At 38.5% G+C, this 20,697-nt stretch overlaps 1 protein-coding gene across 3 annotated transcripts in view; it reads right to left on the bottom strand.

The window, feature by feature from the left end:
- Positions 1 to 5,906: 5,906 nt before the first annotated feature.
- The window catches only part of LOC127622898 (protein FAM214A-like), a 53,282-nt gene continuing 38,491 nt past the window's right edge, over positions 5,907 to 20,697 (bottom strand). Inside the window, exons 2-12 of one of the 3 annotated variants that reach the window (XM_052097047.1) lie at positions 17,782 to 17,966; positions 16,551 to 16,753; positions 16,330 to 16,455; positions 14,336 to 15,893; positions 13,211 to 13,333; positions 11,827 to 11,915; positions 11,543 to 11,639; positions 11,127 to 11,285; positions 10,784 to 10,852; positions 10,232 to 10,419; positions 5,907 to 6,688 (exon numbers count right to left, since the gene is read on the bottom strand). In XM_052097047.1, coding sequence (XP_051953007.1) covers positions 6,535 to 6,688; positions 10,232 to 10,419; positions 10,784 to 10,852; positions 11,127 to 11,285; positions 11,543 to 11,639; positions 11,827 to 11,915; positions 13,211 to 13,333; positions 14,336 to 15,893; positions 16,330 to 16,455; positions 16,551 to 16,753; positions 17,782 to 17,966 — 2,951 coding nt within the window. In that variant the 3' untranslated portion in view covers positions 5,907 to 6,534. Of the gene's footprint in view, positions 6,689 to 10,231; positions 10,420 to 10,783; positions 10,853 to 11,126; positions 11,286 to 11,542; positions 11,741 to 11,826; positions 11,916 to 13,210; positions 13,334 to 14,335; positions 15,894 to 16,329; positions 16,456 to 16,550; positions 16,754 to 17,781; positions 17,967 to 20,697 lie in introns of those variants that run through there. The other 2 variants (XM_052097048.1, XM_052097049.1) reach the window with 2 other exon arrangements.

Genomic DNA, 20,697 nt, shown 5'->3' with positions numbered 1-20,697 from the left:
ACCAGAGTAAACTGGTCACATACCGTATGTTACATAACCAGAAACCTCTACAGGGGGATTACGCCATTCCTGTCACATGTTTTCCATGCAATAAGGACACCCTTCCAATTCATGATATCAAAATGTTTGTATATATATATATAGTATATAGGCTAATATGATGCATGAAATGTCCTGTTCCTTTTTAGTGTCTTGGACTACTCTTCTGGGACTTGTGACCTTTATAACGTAGAATGCCGAGAACATAATTTGACCAATGAATTTCCATGATTTCTGGAGGATTAATAGATTTGCTAGAGATTGCTCTTACAAAGATGCAACCAGTGTCAAGCAGTAAATGGAATTATACAAAAATAATGATTGTTTTCAAACAGGTTTCCATTTTCCATTGGTTGAACATACAGGTAGTCTTGCTCCAATCTCACATCATTAGTTGAGCCAATGTTGCTGTACCAAGCTGGTCAGGGTGTTCAAAACTGTTCTGGCAGATTGTGAGGACCCACATAAATGACCAGCTGTGGGTTAAACACTTCCGAATATCAAGGACTATGTTCGAAGAATTGCTTTGTTGTGAAAAGGAGTGGAAACATGCACAAACTGTCAAAACAGGTCGTCTTTTGCAAAGAAACTTTTTCCATCACATTATTGAGCCTTTTGCCATATGCGAAACTCCAGAAAATCCACCTCTGCCTAGCGCATAAACTCTGAGCAACTGTTCAACTTGAATTGAAAGCGATTACTCTCTCTGACTGTTGGAGACATGGCCTCATTCAACGAGGATTACATATCAGCAGATTTCCCACCTATGGTAAAGACAACAAGGAATTTACAGAGAAATGGGATGTTTCTGTCAATAAATGTTCATTAGACTTAATGCTATTGTTGATTGAAGAACCCCCCTAAAATAGAGAGAAGGTTAACCCTTGTGCAACCTTTGGTTGTGTTTATGACATTTTGCCAAAGGTGTGCATTTTTGGGGGAATTTTGAAATTTCAACCTCCTATAATACATCTATAATACCCAAAATAGTTACATTCAGAACCTTCAGGACAAATATTTCCCCATTGAAACCCATTAAAACTGCAATATTTGATCCCAGTGACATTAAAGCGTAAAATCATGAATTCTATGATAGTATTTCCTGAGCTCTGGCTTCAAAATTTAAATTTTTTATATTTTCCACCAGATGGCGTAATTTTACTAATGTTTAGCCTATGGAGCAAATACATGCTTTTTTCCTATTTTCTGTATTCTAGAGCACTGCAGGACAATTGAATAAATAATGCAGCTTGTGTGGGTGTGTTGGTATGACATCAGAGTGTGTTTTGTATGTGTGTATTGAGAAATGTGTGTGTGTAAAAAACAATAGTGGCATTATGTAAACAAACTGGCATTTAAAGGGTTAAAATCCTGCAAATGAATGAATATTTGGTAGTCATGATCAGGACTGATGTTGGTTATAAAAATTACTAATTGAAAGTGGAAAATAATATTAATATATAATATTATTATGGCAGATTTTTATTACGCAGTCATTTTAGTCCCCTAAGGACCTCTGAGTAACTTTCTTTTTATTGATGCACAAGAGTTAAACAAGAGATTTAGACAATGTAAAAATGGAGGAAAAGGACTGTTTGGAAATTCAGTTACATGATGACCAAATTTACAGAAAATCTAAAGAAACAGAAAGCGGATCAAGTTAGGAGAGATGAGAAGGATTGCAAAGATGGAAGGGTTTATTCCTGGAAAAGAGCTACACACAGCAAGCTGAGAGGGTATGTCTCAAGAAGGACACAGCTCACTGAACATACAGTCTCCTTAAATTTGACCAGCAATGATGATGATTACTTTCTGATATTAGAGCGGATTCAAGCAATGTTTTTACATTGATGGTCATGATGAAGGTCTTAGAGCCTTAAGACACAATTTAAGATTCAGACCAGTGGACGAGTGTCCTCCTACAGATTTCATTTCAACACTTATAGAATGGACACTGAATCACAATGTTTTCTGTTTGAAGATAACTGATCAAAGGTACTGCAATGGGGTCATGTTTTGAACTGAATTATGCTAACCTCTTTCTGGGAGAGTGGGAGGAGGACCATGTCTTCAATGTTGCTGTAATCCTGCACGATTTTGAAGTAAATGAAATGGAATTCCAAAGTTTTCATTCTTTTCTGAATTCTACAAACAGCTCAATCAAATCGAGTCTTAAATATAGCTAAAAGATTGACTTTTTAGATCTTGTTATTCAGAAGGACCAAGATGGATGCCTTCAAACTTCACTCTTCAGAAAACATATGGACCGTAATACCATTTTACATGCAAAGAGTTTTCACCCAAAACATCTGAAGGATAATATTCCTCTGGGACAATTCCAGAGACTAAGATGCTTATGTGATCAAGAATTTTTAAATCATGCTACAGGTACAGCAAACCACTTTAAGAATGGAGGATATCAAAAAGGAATGTTGGATCTGACTTGTAAAGTGACACATAACTACAACAAGATGATCTATTAAAAACAGTGTGACTATATTTGACCAATGAAAACAATGATCCAAGTATACAGTATGTGAGTAGTGAGAAGTCATTTGCCTGTGATTTAACACAGAGAGATAAAGAGAACATTTAAATGTGGACATTGTAACCATTGTGACAATCTGATCCATACAAAATCTTTTGTTGATGTCTTTACTAACAAAGAGTTTTCTATTGGATCTTTTATCAATTGTAAGAGTCCATATGTAATCTATAAGCTTCAACGTCTGGACTTTATAGGCTTTGTTGTCCGGACAATGAGTAGACTAGCAAGATAGGCTGAGGGATCACACAAATGCAACACGCACAAGAAAGGAAGATTACCCTATTGCAGTACATTATGCATCTGTACAGAATTCAAACCTTTCTACTTTAAAGATTTTTGGTTTAGAAACAGTTTGTGGATCCTAATAAGGAAGGGGAACAGATTACAAAGATTTAGTATATATGTTTGTATCTTTGTTATTATGATCTTGCGGAGTCAAAAATAAGACAGGCCCCTTTCAAGGTTTTGGATCTCCTTGGATTCAGTATTTAATTGCACTTACACCCGTGATGTGTTGGGTACTGACACACTCCGTGGATGTTTGCGAAATGCATCAGTGTGCAGTTAATGATATTATTTTGTAACATTAACAATTTTAATGTCCTAATGTGACTAGCCAAATAATAATAAAGGCTTTTTAACTTTTGTACCTGAAGAAGTGCCTTGTATTTTTTCTAATTTTCATGCATATAATCCCATTGATGCAGATCTAGAGTTCAGTTACACCAGTTCTATCTGGAGGAATGGGCCAAAATATAAGTAAATTATTGTGAGTTTGCGGTCTCTGTTAATTGTTCACGTCTGGAGATTATTAAGTGTAACACTAAGACACAATAACATATAAAATTTCCACTACTTGAAGTGTCTTTGTTAATGTTTCACACGATTCACACGTGATTCTCATGTATTCATTTATAGCCTAAACCTGAGCGTGATGTTACATTCCTGACCTGAAGTGATGATTTCACGTCTTTATATATTTATGTCCACATCAGCGATTAAGAAAATGATCTGGTTAAGACTTTATTCTGAAAAAAATGAAAATAAAAGTTGAAATGCTCCATAGAGTATTTATTCATCTATTAATATTCCTCCTAATGTAAAACCAAGAAACTGAAGTCTTATTTTCTTCTTTAAACTGTGCTGCCTCTGTTAAGGCTCTATATAAATTTGTGCCTTAGTGTAAAAATTCCTGATAGAATCACGGGACTTTCACCTGTTTGTAGGCTATACTGGTTTTATTTTCATCTCTTTTAATGTTTGAATTTGTATTTATTATTCACTGTAAAATGTGTGATTGACATTTCACATTTTGCTCAACACCTCCTGCCTTCAGAATAATGTTGTTACACATGAACAGACAATACAGATATTAATATCAGAAATACCTGGAGAAACCAGTTAACAACATATTCCACAGTTAATGTAGCCTACAAATTCAGCGACGTCTGGTAAGAAAAAAAGAATAAAAATAATGTATATTTTTTGGGGTCCAAGAACTGAAGAACTGATAAACTATTGTATTTGTTCAGATTTTCTTATTTTTTTTTTTCTGCTGTAAAATGGTCTGGGCGTCAGAGACCGTAAGTTGTAGAGATTCCAAACATGGCAGGATGGTTCCAAATCTTTGTCCAAGGTGCCATCAAGATCTATGAGGACAGTCGCATATCTTTAAAAACATGGCCGTCATCGAACAAATCGATTTCAGCAGCTTTTATATGGGTTAAAGAAGGCAGATCGGAAATAAACTTGGTATGCCTATTTGTCTCTTGGCCCAAGAGGTCGGTGCAAAGTTTGAAAAAAAGTTGTCCACTGGGAGGCGCTATGGTGTTTTGTAAACTTGTAAATTGTTGTATATTATGCTTTTTTTCCACAAAGAAACACTTTATTCATACCATACTGTAGATTTAGCCTCAAGTACCATTGGTGTGAAAGAAAACATTCTAGATTATTTAAAATAATAATCCTAGTGTAGGCGGTTCGTATGACTGGAACCAAACTAGTGCAGAAAGATTCAGCAGTCCCAATGTAATAAGTTAAAGGAATTTTGATTCGACTCCAGAACGTTCGTAATGGCCGTGGCCACATTTCAATGGTTATAACTCTTGAACAGAATCAGATATTGGCACCAAATTTAGTACACATAATATATGTATGGAGTAATTTTAAGGACACACAAAAACAATTGTGCAACTCCACCTCTTGGTAGCACTATAAAGGTAAAAATAAAACTTTAAAATGGATCCATTTATGGAACGGCTGGGCCGATTGACTTGAAATTTTGCATGCAGTGTTTGTCTCTAAGGTGCCATCAAAGTCTATAAGGACAGTCACATACCTAGAAAAACATCAACAAAAACATATTTTTGCCGCTATTTGATCTAGTCCTAGTCCGTTCACCCGATCGGAACTAAACCAATGCAGAAAGATTCTCTGGAGCCCCATTATTAATAATTATCAAAAAAAGTTTTAACCTTCGATTCAATGTCACAAAGCTACACTAAAAACATAAACATAAGCTGTGTGCATTGCCATAACAGTTATAACCCTTGAATGGAATGAGATATTTCTCAATAGACTCATTTCATATGGCCTAGCAAGCAGTTTTGGAGCATTACATGAGATTGGGGGTAAGATGTACCCCCTATGGGCTGATTTTGTTAATTTGACCCAAGGTATTTGACTCAAGGTATCAAGGAGCCTTTTTTAGTATGACCTTGGTAACTGCCTAGCAACCAGATGGGGATACTCTAGCAACCATGTAACAAATCACATTTTTCCCAATTTTTAACTAATTTAGTTTAGGTAGGATCTATTGTGTCAATTTGTATTATTTGTCATCCACTGGATCATTTCTGTCAATTATGATTGTTTTGGTTATTTCTTCACATGTGTTTGGATCCCGATGATTGCCACTTACGGTTATATTTTAAACAATTTTGAATAATAATAATAATAATAATAATAATAATAATAATACTTATTATTATTAGGCTACTATTATGAAAAGTTATATTTTATCAGTAGAAACTATAAATGTGAGAGTAACATGTAAAAATGGGCATTTCATTTAGTTTAGATGCACTTCCGGTTTAAGCCCCGCCCACACTCGGTTTCTATATGAATACAGAGACAGATAATTTTGTCATATGAACAACACAGATACAAATACAGATAATGGCTTCACTGCACACCACTACTGGGAATCCTAAGAATGTTTTTTCCCATTTTGTAGGTTGTTGAAAATGGAACCCAAAGACGTGCATGTTTCCAGATAATATTATAGATATAATATATATTTCTTTTATTTAAGATCTGAATTTGAAAGACAAAAATACATGGTATGATTGAAACATTTTGCACTACATCATAATGTTTTGCACAACAGGCATCACATGTGCAGTAAATGAAAGTTCAATTTAAATATTAAATAACTGATGACAAAAAAGTAAATATGTAAACACTACGCTAGTAAAATAGTTTTTTCTATTGCAACACTTCCGATTAAAGTGGTTTGGTAACAGTACAAAGAATGAAATCCTTGAACAAAACTCATTTTCATTCCAGTTGTGGAAAAAATACAGTGCTCTTCAAACGTCTTCTGCAGTTATTCGCTTATTAGTCTTTTGTTACAAAATGGTCCGTGGATTTAGTTTTTCTGCATCACGTTTTCTCAAACCATGCCGCAAATCTGGGAATAAGCTTTGAACTTGCATCTAAATCAAAGCTCTCAACCATCTGTTGTTTTAAACCAAATATCATTTGCACAGATGATTCAATGCTGACTTTTTCTTTTAGGAAAGGGGCATTTGTGTTTATAGTCCTTCCATGAATATGTGTGTGCAAGTGAGTGGGTTTCTCTATTTTGAATTCACGTACAGACAAATAAAAGATTTGATAAAGTAAGGCCCATATGCTGCATTATCAATGGACTAGTTTAGATTTGATTAGCATCTGGGAGAGAAAGTGGGGTCGGCAGGCGACTCTGTGAATGACTTGAGCTCATAGGCAGCACCACTGTCCACTTCCATGGATTTACGGGAGAAAAGAAGACGGATGTCCCGATGGAGGTATATCTTTCCAGATTTGGAGCTCTGGAACCTGACAAAGAGGACAGGAAACACAAGACAAGAGAAAGAAAGAGCATACAGTTATAAGGAGTAAATATTGTCATGCATAAAACTATACATTAGTCATGATAATACAGTAAGATGCACCATTGGGTGGCATATTCTATGCCAAAGCAACCAACTTTCAGAAACTTTGGCTCAAATATTTGATTTTTAAACTTTTTTATGAAGAAAAATAAACCAATTATGACAAGCCAAAATACGAAATGCCATGGATCAACATTCACTTTAATTTTGTAGAGGGGGTTCAAAATAACAATTTTCACCAACTATTATTTTTTTTTTGTAACAAAACAAAAAGTTGGAAAAATAACCTTAGAAAGGTGGCATTGTCATGTTCTTATTTTAACACAGAGATAGGTAGGTCTATTACTAAAAAAAGGTTCACTTCAGCACCCCTTTTGCATTATGTGCCAATAGTTTGAGTCCGAAAATGGGAAAAACACTTATTTGAGTTGCTTTGTCAAAGTTGAACTGCTTATAACTCCAGAAGAATTAAAGATATCTTAATATCCTATTAGATTCTGTTTCAAAACAAAATTTTCTTTTTGTATCTTCATTTTTAAGGCCCTACACCAGTGGTTCTCAACCTTTTTTTCTACTGGGCCGCACTAAGGTCCAAGTGCAAGTCTCAAGGGTCGCATATCATTTACATATGACGTCATCAATGCAAACAGGCCGGATTTAATATTTTTGGCAGTTAATAATATGAATATCGTGATACCTAGACAATTATTTTTATATAATTAAAGAGTATAATGCGACTCATTGTTATGTATAGTTCTGCTAAGCATGAAGAGTCACTTGTAAGTTTCAGAGATTTTAATAATATATCAAGGACAAGCAAACAATGACATTGTGTTACATTACAGGCAGCATCTAGTGTAGACACACTTTTGTTCTTCATCTTTATAGGCACTAACATATGGAACCACAGTGCCATCTCGTCGACAGTAATTACTGTCACTAAAAACACAACACTCCCCATTAATGGGACACCTGATGCTGTCGGGAGCTAACCAATTTGGTGAAATTCGGCTCGAAAGGAGTTACAGCACAATGAAGTTGCGACTGTAAGTTGCAGTCGGTAAGACGCGCATGGAAGCGTGACTTGATGCGCGACATTGCAGAAAATGTGCGTTCGCAGATGTATGTTGATCCAAATATGGAAAGCACTTTCGAACTTAATAATCTGAGGTTCTGTTCAGGAATGTTTCGCCACATTTCTGTAACTGAGGATGCTTGCTGCGCTGTGTTTCATCTTGCCTGAACATTCATCTCTCCTACCTTCACTGCTGATGCTTCGACTCTTCTTGTTTGTATGTGTTCCTTCGTTGTCATTTTTCTCATTTCGTTTCTCTCCCCCTAATAACAAATTTGTCCATTTTGATTCCAATTTTACCTAATGACTGCTGATGACGGTTTTAATTCTGCCAAAGCGCGCTTGAATGTGCTCGTTAACTGCGTAATTGCGTGAACTCACGTAACTACATGCTCACATAGTTGGTCTGCACACGAAGACGAAAAAATGTAATAGTTCAAACTTATATTTGGTTTAATACATATATAATACATTTTTTTATTAATTTAAAAACAAAAACGAATTGTAAAACTGAAAGTTATTATTTAAATGTGGGTAGCATATCGCGGGCCGCACTTCCATGCGTGACGGGCCGCATGTGGCCCGCGGGCCGCAGGTTGAGAACCAATGCCCTATACGGTTAAATCTCAGAGATATGGAGCTCACATTGTGGCTCCCACCAAATCTTTTTAAAATTGACCCATTTTTGGTCGAAACCCAAATGTGGATTACATGTTATGAAGCTAGCTTTTCTTGTCAGAAAAAAAAAGATCTGAAATTCACATAATGTTAAAACTAGAAATGTACCTTTATTTATTTACATAAAACAATGTCAAAATCGAAAGTTCTGGAAATTTTCTAAAAATACACTATTATTACTATTATTTACAAAATAATGGATTACTTAGAAGATATTGATTCATGGAATTTAATATCCTGGCTTTAATCATCATTTATATTTTTCTTTCACCAGTAAAGAAATTGATCCGGTTGAGTGACACTGACCCTGCTAACTACAGTAACAACTGTTTCACATGAGACAAAAACCTTCCTCAATGAAATCATGAAATCAGAGTCCATTCCCTTGAAATCTGAACACAAATGGTCAAAAGAGATGCAAATTACGACCAGGTGTAAACAGTAATGTGCCCCCCTCTCCACGTGTGATTGGAACACCCAAAATGCATCTTAAAACCAGGTGTAAACAGGACCAAAGATACAAAAAATGATGTGATGAGGGGTACTCTCAGTATTGATGCTGACTACCACCACTGGAGTCATGAGTTTGAATCCAGGACATGCTAAGTGACTCCAGCCAGGTCTCCTAAGCAACCAAATTGGCCCGGTTGCTAGGGAGGGTAGAGTCACATGGAGTAACCTCTTCGTGGTCGTGATTAGTGGTTCTCAATCTCAATGGGGAGTGTGGTAAGTTGTGTGTGGATCGTGGAGAGTAGCATGAGCCTCCACATGCTGTGAGTCTCTGCTGTGTCATGCACAATGAGCCACGTGATAAGATGCGCGGATTGACGGTCTCAGAAGCGGAGGCAACTGAGATTTGTCCTCCACCACCCGGATTGAGGTGAGTAACCGCACCACCATGAGGACCTACTAAGCAGTGGGAATTAGGCATTCCAAATTGGGAAAAAAAAATTGATGATATGATGAGATTGTGCAAATTAACTTCAGCGTCAACATTTTAAATAACATTTTGAATTATCTTGCAGGGCTTTTCCTGCATTGAGAAATGTTTGGTTGCGGGGTGCTCTAAGTCCTCGTGGTGGCGTATTGACTCGCCTCAATCCGGGTGGCGGAGGACGAATCTCAGTCGCCTCAGTGTCTGAGACAGTCAATCCACGTATCTCATCACGTGGCTTGTTGAGCGCGTTACTGCGGAGACATAGCACGTGTGGAGGCGTCGCAGTATTCTCCGCTGCATCCACGCACAACTCACCACATGCCCCACCAAGAGTGAGAACCACATTATAGCGACCACGAGGTTAAACCAATGTGACTCTAACCACCCTAGCAACCGGGACAATTGGTTGCTTAGGAAGTCTGACTGGAGTCACTCAGCACGCCCTGGATTCAAACTTGTGACTCTAGATGTGGTAGTCAGTGTCTTTACTCGTTGAGCAACCCAGACCCCCATATGTGCTTAAGCTTTTAAATAAACAATTTATTTAAAAAAAGACTTGTAAACATAAGGGCAAGTACAATGTAGAATAATAATCTGGACCTTTATAATTTGTGAACAAAGTCAAGTGTATAATAATGCAATTTATTCCAATGGTTGCCTGATGAGTAAGTGTGGTTTAGACCAACAGCTTCATGATCTTTTGATACTCTACTGGACAGATAACCCTAATATTTCGCAACGAACTAGAACACCCCAGCGAGCACTTAGAGTGACCTGCATCATACCGCAGTACTGACCTCAGGTGGACGAGGTAGCGGAGGGTTCGCACATGCATCTTTTTGTTGTTCTGTCCGCTGAACTCGCGTTTGACGGGGATTGAGAAGGTTCTCTGGCGCAGGAATGTCTGTTGGCTGGCGGGCATTTCCCTCAGATCGTACATCACAACAAACATCTTAACCACCGTCTTATTGGGGTTAAATAAGGTCTGACAGACAGAGAGAGACAAAACAAGTGCTGAGCATCAAAGCGACACAATCCACAACAGAAAACAATAGAAAAACCATGTAGCCATACTTAAGTGCCTTATATAACCACCATTTTTGCCTCAGGAAACAAATCAAAACTATTTTCTGTGGTAATCTATTTAATGCTTAAAACAACAGGAAGTGGAGAGGAACGTGTAGTAGACAATTTCCTTTGTTCTCACAGTGCTGAGTCTCCTAATTAGTATTACACACCATCACATGCATTTACAGTTGTTACTCATATTCAAATGGATGTCCTGCCCACGACACATACTTTATAAGCAGATGATGGCGAATGCATTTCAAATAATGAGACATTCTCACCACTTGAATGGTTCCTGAATGAGGTACTCGATATCCCCTCTTACCGAGAGACTCCAAATTTATGACACCCTGAAGAGACCCAGAAAATACTCAGTCAAGGACAAATATGAGCCTTTTGAAGTATGTACAACTTGGCAGTAATGCATTAATGAATCTTTAATAACGTTACTGACACCTTCAAATGGAATGTTGTCCTTTTATATCGCTTTATCGAAAGAAAAAAAGATATATAGGTAACAAACTACTCTTAATAATAATGCCAATACTGATGAAATGTTAATAATGTAACATTCACCACAAACACAGAAACAGAATATGTGAGACACAGGTCATGGCTCATTACCATGTAGGGGGAAGGTGCATTATCATCAGAGACGCTGTAGAAAGACACGTCCACAGGTAATGTCATGTGACTGGGGCAGAACGTTCCACTGGCACCCACCTCAGCCGTGAAGCCCTCGATGGTACCCAACGGCTCCAAACGATAGTTCAGAACACACTCCTACAAACACACAAACACGAAATATAATTGAACAATGGCCAATCCTTCTCTTGATCGATTGATCGCTCTGTCTGTCTATCCGTCCTTCCATCCATCTCTCTGTCTGTCTGTCTATGTTTTATGAATTATGCATTACACATATGTTTATTTTTACATTCTTTTCAGATAGGGAAACCTTCATTAATCTTTTAGGGACAGAGGGTGTTGCCACTAAGGGCTAAGGGATAGTGTGTGTTTGTGTGTGATTGTTTGTGTACCTCAAAGTTTCCCAAAAGGCTAAGGCTGGCAGGTGGGGCGCTGGCACTGAGGATCTGCTGCTGAGACTCATCACAGTCTTGTAATCTTTTCAAAACCCTGCAAACACACCCACAGTGTTCTGTCAGCCATTTTGGGTTGTCTGTAGCTTTAGGTCTAGTCTTTGTGTGCACAGCAGATGGCAGTGTATGTAGGAAAGCCTTAACAAAGGAAATGGCTCTGTAATATGGAACAATGGCACTACAGCAGGAAATTAAGTTAGGACAGTGAGAACAGAAGGTCATACCTCTTATTGGCAGCCCATGGAACACCTTTGCAATGAATCACAGAAGTGTCTAAATCAAAATATCCTGACTGGCTTTTTCTTTGAGGAACCTGTGCGGGAAAAAGTGGAAGTGAGTGAACACATTTATATCTTTGTTTTGAACATTTAAAATATGATGGATGAAATAAACTACATGTGATCATTTGCACAGTGTTTGCATTATTTTTCAAAGTTCTCGCATTTTTACCACAAAGTAACTATGGTTGAAAAACGGCATGGTATTAATTGACGATGATATTCATATCTAAAAGTATTTACTTCAGAGGATACCATAGTAATACTATCATGAAGAAAAAAATGGCAGTACTGTGGAAACATGGCAACAAAAAAGTACCATAAAAGTTAAAAAATACCATGTTAATACCATGTTTTTTTTGTTGTTATTTTTTTGGAACTTTTTGGTAAGTGCAGTACAATGTTACGTGACCAAAAAACATAGTAGCACAATGGTACACGCCTAAAACTCTATGGTAAAATCCTGGTACATTTCCAAAACATGGTAAACGTAAATAAAAGAAAAAATAGTAGTACCATGGTAGGTCCAAACCAAAATATGGTAGTACCATAGTATTTGTCTACAAAACATGTTAGTACCATATATGTCTAAAACAATTAGCAGAACCATGGTAAATGTCCAAAATACATGGTAATACCATAGTATGTGACTTCAAACCATTGTAGTCCCATGGTGTTTTGAAAAAATTTAATAAAAAAATATGGTAGGACCATGGTACATTTCCAAACAAACTATGGCAGTACCATCGTATGAGTCCAAAAAAACATGGTAATGCCATGGTGCCATGTACAAAAAAAAACCATCATGGTACATGTCCAAAAACCAGGTAATACCATGGTAATTTTTGGTTTGTTTCGGTTTTGTCTTTGTGTAGTTTGATTATAAAATGCTGATATAAGCAATTCAATCATTGTATTCAATCAATTGTAACATTTAAGGTAAAACTAAGGTCACCTGAGTGATAATTAAAACTGAGCAGGCCTCTACAAAACAAAAGAAGCACTCTTGTGGAGTACAAGAACCAGACTCTCAGAGAATTAAAGGAAAGTATTAATAAAAACTCAAATTATAGGGAGGAAGTGGATCTATTTTGGCCCCTGCCACTTCATTAGCATGTGATACGGGAGGCCCAAACCGCAGAAACTCTACAAAAGACAGGATGTTGATACTGGATACCCTAAGTCTGGACAGCATTTGAGACAGACAAGAAGTGATTCAGAAGTGAGTGCAGATGAGTCACAGACACACACAGAGACTCTTTCAATAATTGAGCAGATGCTGTGATCAAGTCTCTGTGTTGGAGGGCCACTGAGGGAACTGTGCTCTTACTGGGCTAGATAGGAGAGGCAGGCCAGTGCAGGGGTGGAAGGCTTTCGTTGCTGTTCTGTCTATGGAGTGACGATCCTGTTTCCAGTTACTGCATGGCTTCAGTGGAAAGGGGGGGTGTCTCTGCTTTTAGGGGAGAAAGAGGAGAGAAAGAACCTCAAAACTACATCAAAATAAAGGCTAGGATATACTTTGTTTTTCCACTTGCTGCACTTTCAAAGTATGCTCTTCTGACCATGAGCACTTAAGGGCGCATTCGGCATACTACGACTGCTTTGTGATTTTATATTAATACAGTCTATGTGCAGACATGTACACTGTCTGCGTGACTAGAATATCTGGGCTGCACGAGGACAGTCATAATGTGCTGATGACAAAACTTGCATCACACCCAAAGTGTGTGAGACGTTGCATCACATGGAAAACCAAAGTATACTTTGGCATTTAACCATTGGGTTTAGAATATAGTAGTTTCCAAACCACATTGACAAAAGGTATAGGTCAAATCCAATGACTGGAGAGCATTTCACTTTAATTCAGGCATGCAAACAGTTTTCAGAGAATTCAGAAACTTCTTGGATCAGAGTAGGTTTAAATAGTTTTGATGGAAAAATGTTAATCTTAACCATGCACGATGGGGCAAGTTTTTTGCCAGTCCACACTGGAAGCAAAAATGCTACAATCACAGTCAATCAAAACATATCTGTTTAAAATACAGCTACTATACAGAATTAACAGGGTAGAGTGGGATTCTGGACCAATTAGATTTTACTGTTGGTGGGGCTGTCCACAGTCCTATAGCTCATTGTCAATTGTCAGACCAGGTAAGGACATGGTGTAAATATATAGAAGTAGTTTTACCAACAGAAACCATGTGAGGAAGAGTAATCAAGCTTCAAATCATGATCACACTGATCACATGACCCCATTGACTTGCATTGTATGGACAAACATACGTATATCCTTTAAAATATCTCTGTGTTTCGCAGAAGAAAGACATACAAGTTTGAGATGGCATAAGAGTGAGTACATAATAAAATAAATATCATTTTTAGGTGAACTATTCCTTTCAGGCTTAAAATTAGATATAAAAAGCTTGTAAGGTTGGAAAGACTGATATCTACTCACCATATGACTGCTTGGAGTAGGACCAACTGAAGGACTGGGGGTGCAGTGGGTAAGGTTGGCAGGTTTTCTAGAAAGAGATGCCCAGGGCTCCTGGTTCTCATCCTTCTCAAGACTGGAGGACCCATCCTGGATGTGCTTCTCTGCTCCTTTCTCCTGGATTGACTCTTGTGTCTTGGAAGGCTGGAGGTATCCAGTTAGTGTCAGCCCATTCTCCTGAAGAGAGCTTGTGTGGTCTTTCAAGGAGGTCCAGGATTCTCTTTTGGTGTTCTGTTTGTGATTACTTGCCGTTAAAGGCTGTGATTTTTTGATGCTGAGGTCTTCATGTTTTGGGCTGGCCACGTGTCTACTTGAAAAGTCTTGCTGGCTATGATTAGAGTCAGGAGATCGAAAACATTTTGTTGCTAGAGAAATGAGAGGCTTTGTGCTTGCCTCGCCATTGGTTATGCTTGAGGACTTCTCATGGCTTGGTGGTGATACATAGCTGTTTGAATTGGCATCATGGCTTTTGCCTACCTGTTCATTTTGAAAGGACTTGAATTTATATGTGCCATTCAGAAGACTGTAGGACTGTTGAAATCGCTCCTGAATCAACCTTGAGATATCCTGAACTGCATCTGCAATCATAGAACCTTCAGGAGAATGGTCACTTTGTACAAGACGCCGACAGGGCGACGGCTTTGGGGAAGTTTTTGCTTCGTGGTCCACTTGGTCTACCTGCTTTCCGCTTCTAGGGCTCAAGGGGGTGTCAAAGAAAGATGACCGTCTCCTCTCTGGTTTTTCAGGGCCAGTTCCATTATTAGTTTGAGGAAAAGGGAAAAGGGACTCTTTGGATTTCTTCAAGCACTCCTTGTCCTGCAAGGAGCTCAAAGGTGTTTTGTGTCCTGGTGGTTCATGAGAAGTGAAGAGGGCATCAGGGAGATGAGGACCTGTAGGGTCACAGAAATTTAGCCGTTGAGCGATACGAGCGATGACTTCCTGTCTCTCCTGGAGCAAGGAGCCAATGAGGGGGTTGGTTTCACCTGATATGGAGCTTGGACTCAGTCTAGTGGTTGCTAAAGAGTCGGTAAGGGACAGTGATTTGAAAGCATGAACTGGTGACTCCATGCGTGACGTCTTAGGGCTCTCTGCACCATTAGTACACAAGCTATAAGGCTCTGTTGGGGGGACGTCCACACCTCCATTCAGCCGAGAGTGAAACCATTTGACGGCTTTGCCTGGCGGGAGAGGGGACTTTGGGTGAGGCAGGTATTTATGTGGGCTGTGAGGAGGTGGAGAAGGGTGTAGAGGCCTGGAGAAGAGTGGAGACCCTGGCAGACGTAGGGAACTGCGGTTCTCTCCAGCATGGGTGCTCCCCTCACCATGCTCCAAGCCTCTTTTGCCCAGGAAAGCTAGACCTGAGTGGATGCTACATTTGAGTACGGGGTATTTAGGCTGGCGAGGCAAAGACTGAACCCGCACTTTGAGAGCGACACTGTGCGATACATTTGGGACAGGGAAGGCATGTTCATAGGGAGTCTGCGAGAAGTTCCATATCAGTTCTTCATCAGCTGCACTTATTCTGCAAAATTCAGCAAAGAAGGTTGATCAACAAACGGGATCAGCAAAAACCATGCAAGAGCTCCAGTAAATTCACATAAATATACACACATGGAAACACATATACACACATAACCTCAGTTTCTAGAACTAGTGAGATGATAGACAGCAATTTAAGGCGTAATAGGCAAGTCTCTCCTGCACTTCATTTGAGCAGCGCTATTTGTGTGGCAGGTGTAGTTGCTGCCCATGTGCAACGTTCGTTAGTCACTAGAGTGGTTCTATTTTAAATAGGATGTTGCCTTAGAAGGTAGCTGCATACCTAGACAGTTGGCAGCAAGGCAGGTTTTGGAAAAGAGCTATTGAGTACACCACAAAAACAGTTAATTTAACATTAACAAAGAGTCCTCATTCTTTCTTATATTTGAAACAATCCCTGCATGTGTAGTGTGTGCTACCTGTAAAGGATGTTTCTGGGTACAAGTCCATGAGAAGCACTGAGCCACGCACTGAGCTGTGAGAAAAACACATAGGAACGTACAGCCAAGAGCAGGGTTTTCTCCTCAATGAAACGATCTCCATTCCTAAAAGAAACACCAAATTATCACTTCACCTGTGTGAAAGAAAGTGTTTACAATGTAAAGCATTGGTAGTACTGTAAGTGAAGAGTTTGTCTTACTGTCTGGGCACTGGTTGTAAAGTCCATCTCTCCAGTAAGAGCGCATCTTGCTTTATTGCTGGGTCATTTAAGTCTGTTCCGTCTGTGGTTGGGCCTTCGTCGCTATAGCAACAGTCAGGAAGCAGCATCACCTCAATCATGATGGGGATGTGATTGCGCCATAGCAACATGACCTTTGACCTTGTTCTCCATGCTTGACGACACTATATTAGGAAGATTACTTTTTTGTTCAAATTTGTAATTTGTTTACCTGTATTATACATACTTTGAAAGTTTTCATGAGGCAAAACAAGACAAAAATCATACACTAAATAAACCAAACTTGAGTCAATAAGGATGCACAAATGGCACTTTTCCACTGCACGTTACGGTTCAACTCGCCTCAACTCTACTTGCTTTACTTTTTACTTTCTGAGTTTGCATTTCTAATGCAGTTTAGTGCCATCTCAACATGGGTGGGATTATAGGCTGATCGTCAGTTGCGCCGCCTCTACTGCTATGACATCAACTGACCAAAACAATAACACGACCGCTAGCTGTTAGCTACTAGCTCATTGTGCTGCATAAGCAGTTGTTGCATGGTGAGTTTAAATTGGCCTAGTTGTTTTCCTCAATGGTTCTGTAGTCACTTTTAAATTTTTTTAACTTTTCCCTACACTGTTGGTAGGTCCGGTGGTAGCCATGTGCGGCCAACAGCTGAGACACTTCCTGAGACTTTTTAGTTTTGCTAAACTAAATGTTTCTTTCTTCGCTAACAAGTGGACCGTCTGCACCTCGTTTATTGATCACAGCGTGGTTTTGCGCACAGCCATTTCTTTTTTAACAATTTGAAAGGCATGTGAACAAATGATACTGTTATCGCTGTTGCTAACTTTAAAACTAGCGGGTTGATGGCCCGTGTCGGAAATCCAGTGACACTGGTAGAGACGATTCTCCCTGACCAATCAGTGATCTGCAGGATTTTGATGTCACATTTAGTATCGGCTCGGCTCGCTTGGAACCTCGACCGAGGTGGTACTAAAAAAAGTATCAGGTACCAGGTACTATCCACAGTGGAAAACCCCAAAATAGCGAGCAGAGTCGAGTTGAGTCAAGTTGTACCTTGCAGTGGAAAATAAGCCCCAAAAGTCATTTTACACTGACAAATATAGCAGCAAGAGCAAAACTTAATTGAGTGCTCCAATTTAGGAGGATAGATTATAAAGGTGTGGGGGGAAAAGGTGTAACACACCTGTGGTATTTTGTCACTGCATTCATGTTTGGTGAAGACAGGCATCGCTGACTGGGCAGGTGGGCAGTGAAGCCCTTCGGTCCGACCCTTTACGGAACATTCTGGAGTCCGCCCCTCTGTGATCAGGAGTGTCAGGAACATAAGGAACTCTTCAGCATCATACTCAAAGAACTCCTCAGCTGCTTCTAAATAAAGACAAAAACAGAGACATGGTTCATGTTAAGACAAATCTCTCACTATATAGCACAGCATTGACCACCCACTTTTCTAGCAGCATCACGCACAATGCTTTATGAAAGTGTGCGAGCCATTTTGCTGTGATTCCCATTCCCATGACATCAGAGACTTCTCTGATTGGTGTATACTGCTTAAGGATTATGTTAGAGAAGTTCTTCACCAGGAATCTGGCAATTAAGCAACATTTTCTTTAAATTAAAAGGTGCACTCAGTCATTTTTTGTTCTTGTCATCTTGACCTTAAAGTGACACCTAGTGGTGTGGAAGCAGCATTATCCAAAATCTATAGTTTTCAGATATAGTTGCCATTGTAGAAATTCACTATTCACAATCATCCATGATTAATTTAATCCAAGAGGGAAAGTGTCCAATAACTAGATGGTTACTGAGATTAAGCGAGTAGTATTCGGCTGGTCATGGAATTCTCAAATGGCAGCCCCCATGAGGCACCCCTGCCTCATGTAGAATAAAACAACTTTTATAATGTTTGTAATATGACAAGAGTCCACATCTCATGTGTGCGGTCATGATTTTATACATATAAAAAAATTTGTTCATTTCTTTAGGAGTAAAACACCTAAAAGTTAAAAATGACATTAACTCAAGGCTTTTACAGAAGCATATACCACCAATTTACAATTTCAGAAGCTCATAGCAGGTCTGTCTTGAAAAGTTTATACATTACTGCTAAATGTCTATTTATCTACAGAAATTATTAAGATTATAATTTCTGAACCCTATTACTTTCCTGAACCCAACACTTTTGTGCTCTAATTGTGCAACATATTCAAGAAAAGAATGTGTTTTAAGATCAATTAATGCTTTGTTACTTAGATCACATATTTAACCAAGTTTTAAAGTCTGTTCAAGTACCATAAGTAATTATTTATTTTGATTTGTATCAATAAATTATTTCATAAAATCACAGACAAACAGCTAGTAACACCATTTCATAAAAGATAACATTGTTTATCCACAGCAAACAATCTTGCCTTATTTATCAGCTATGGAAACTGGGCTAAACAAACATGTGCCACACTATTGTGCCAGCAGCAAACCATACCTGATCAACAGCTTGATAAGAACGCAATTGTCTGTAACTGCATGGAATGCAGAAACACATGTTGCATGCACTAAATGCAATTCTGAGTCAGTTCTGGAAAAATTCTGAAACAGGGCTGGATTTAACACCCACAAACTGTTTGAATACCAAAAGTGTTGTGCATATGCATAAAAATAATCCTGGCAATGCAAATGAGGCCTTGTAATAGCCAAAACATTAGTCTTGTTGTGAGCTGCAGGTGAATCATCTTATATTGCGCATACATGCTACGGGACTGTAAGGTCAACAAAGTTCACAGCAGACTTGTTTGTGCTCATAATTATTCCATGCTTCTTGAGAACCAGACAGAAGTAAGATACACTACAGCGGAGTGGGTTTACCCACAGCTTTGAGACACAAACAAAAGCATCTACATGGCAGTTGAGGTCGGTTAAATCCAGAAAATGGGGCTATTGTTTGAGAGCATTAGAGACCAGGGAAAACAGGGCAAGAGAGTGTCCCATTCCTGAATGCACACCCTTATTCCACTGATCTGAGGGTGTATGCTTCATAATAAGTAATACAAAGTCAAATAAAGTTTAAAGTTGTACTCACTTAATCTCAGTAGCCATCTTGTTATTGGACACTTTCACTCAAATGAATCATGGCTGATTGTGAAAACTGAATTTCTACAATGGCACCTGTAACTGAAAACTACTGATTTTGAACGATACTGATTCCACACCACTAGGTGTCAGTGTAAGTCAAATTACTTTTAAGTTACCTTTAATATCCAAATCGTGAAATCATAAAAGCTTAAAAACAGTCCAAGACAATTATGCTTATGTTTTAAGTTAAGTTTTAAGTAAACATATATTTACACAAAAGGATGCTTTTTGACACCTAACTTAACAAATTAAATTCTATCATAAACAAATAGAATACTCAAAATGTAAAAAAGCCAAATCTCTTGAATTAAGATCACTATCCGTCCCTGTCAGCCATAAATTGAACAAACAGAGCCATTATCTGGAATAATGTAAAAACTAATGCAACTTACAAAACAGTAACATGTAGGGGAGGCACCAATGTGGAATTTCTGGGCCGATACCGAAAACCGATAATTCACAGCTCATGGCTGATACAGATAGTGATAATACACAGCACATTGTGGCTGATACAATAACCAATAATTCACAGCTCAATCTGGCTGATAATGATAAACGATAATTCACAGCTAGGGCTGAGCGTTTTTTCTGATTAATTAGAATTTGCGTTGCTTTTTTGTTTTTTTTGTCGAGATTTTGCATAAAAACATTGCAAATGCTATAGTTAGATACATTGTAAATTCACCAAAGGCTGAATAAGTAAGAGAAAATGAAATCATAGCACTTGCCACTCCAGATCTGATCAGCTGCAAGTGTGTGGCGTGCTCAAAATCAATGTGACAGGTTAACAACATGGTGACTGATATAAAAGACAGCGGTAATATTCCCAGTATGATTGAATGATAATCAATCATATTATCAATAATTCACAGCTTGTTGTGGCCAATAACAATAACTGATAATTCACAGCTCATTGTGGTGATAACCGATAATTCACAGCTCATTGTGGCCGATAACGATAACCAATAAT

The sequence above is a fragment of the Xyrauchen texanus genome, chromosome 29, assembly GCF_025860055.1.
Source record: "Xyrauchen texanus isolate HMW12.3.18 chromosome 29, RBS_HiC_50CHRs, whole genome shotgun sequence".
Taxonomy (NCBI): domain Eukaryota; kingdom Metazoa; phylum Chordata; class Actinopteri; order Cypriniformes; family Catostomidae; genus Xyrauchen; species Xyrauchen texanus.
Note: the sequence above shows the minus strand (reverse complement) of the source record. Positions and strands in the feature narration are given on the sequence as shown.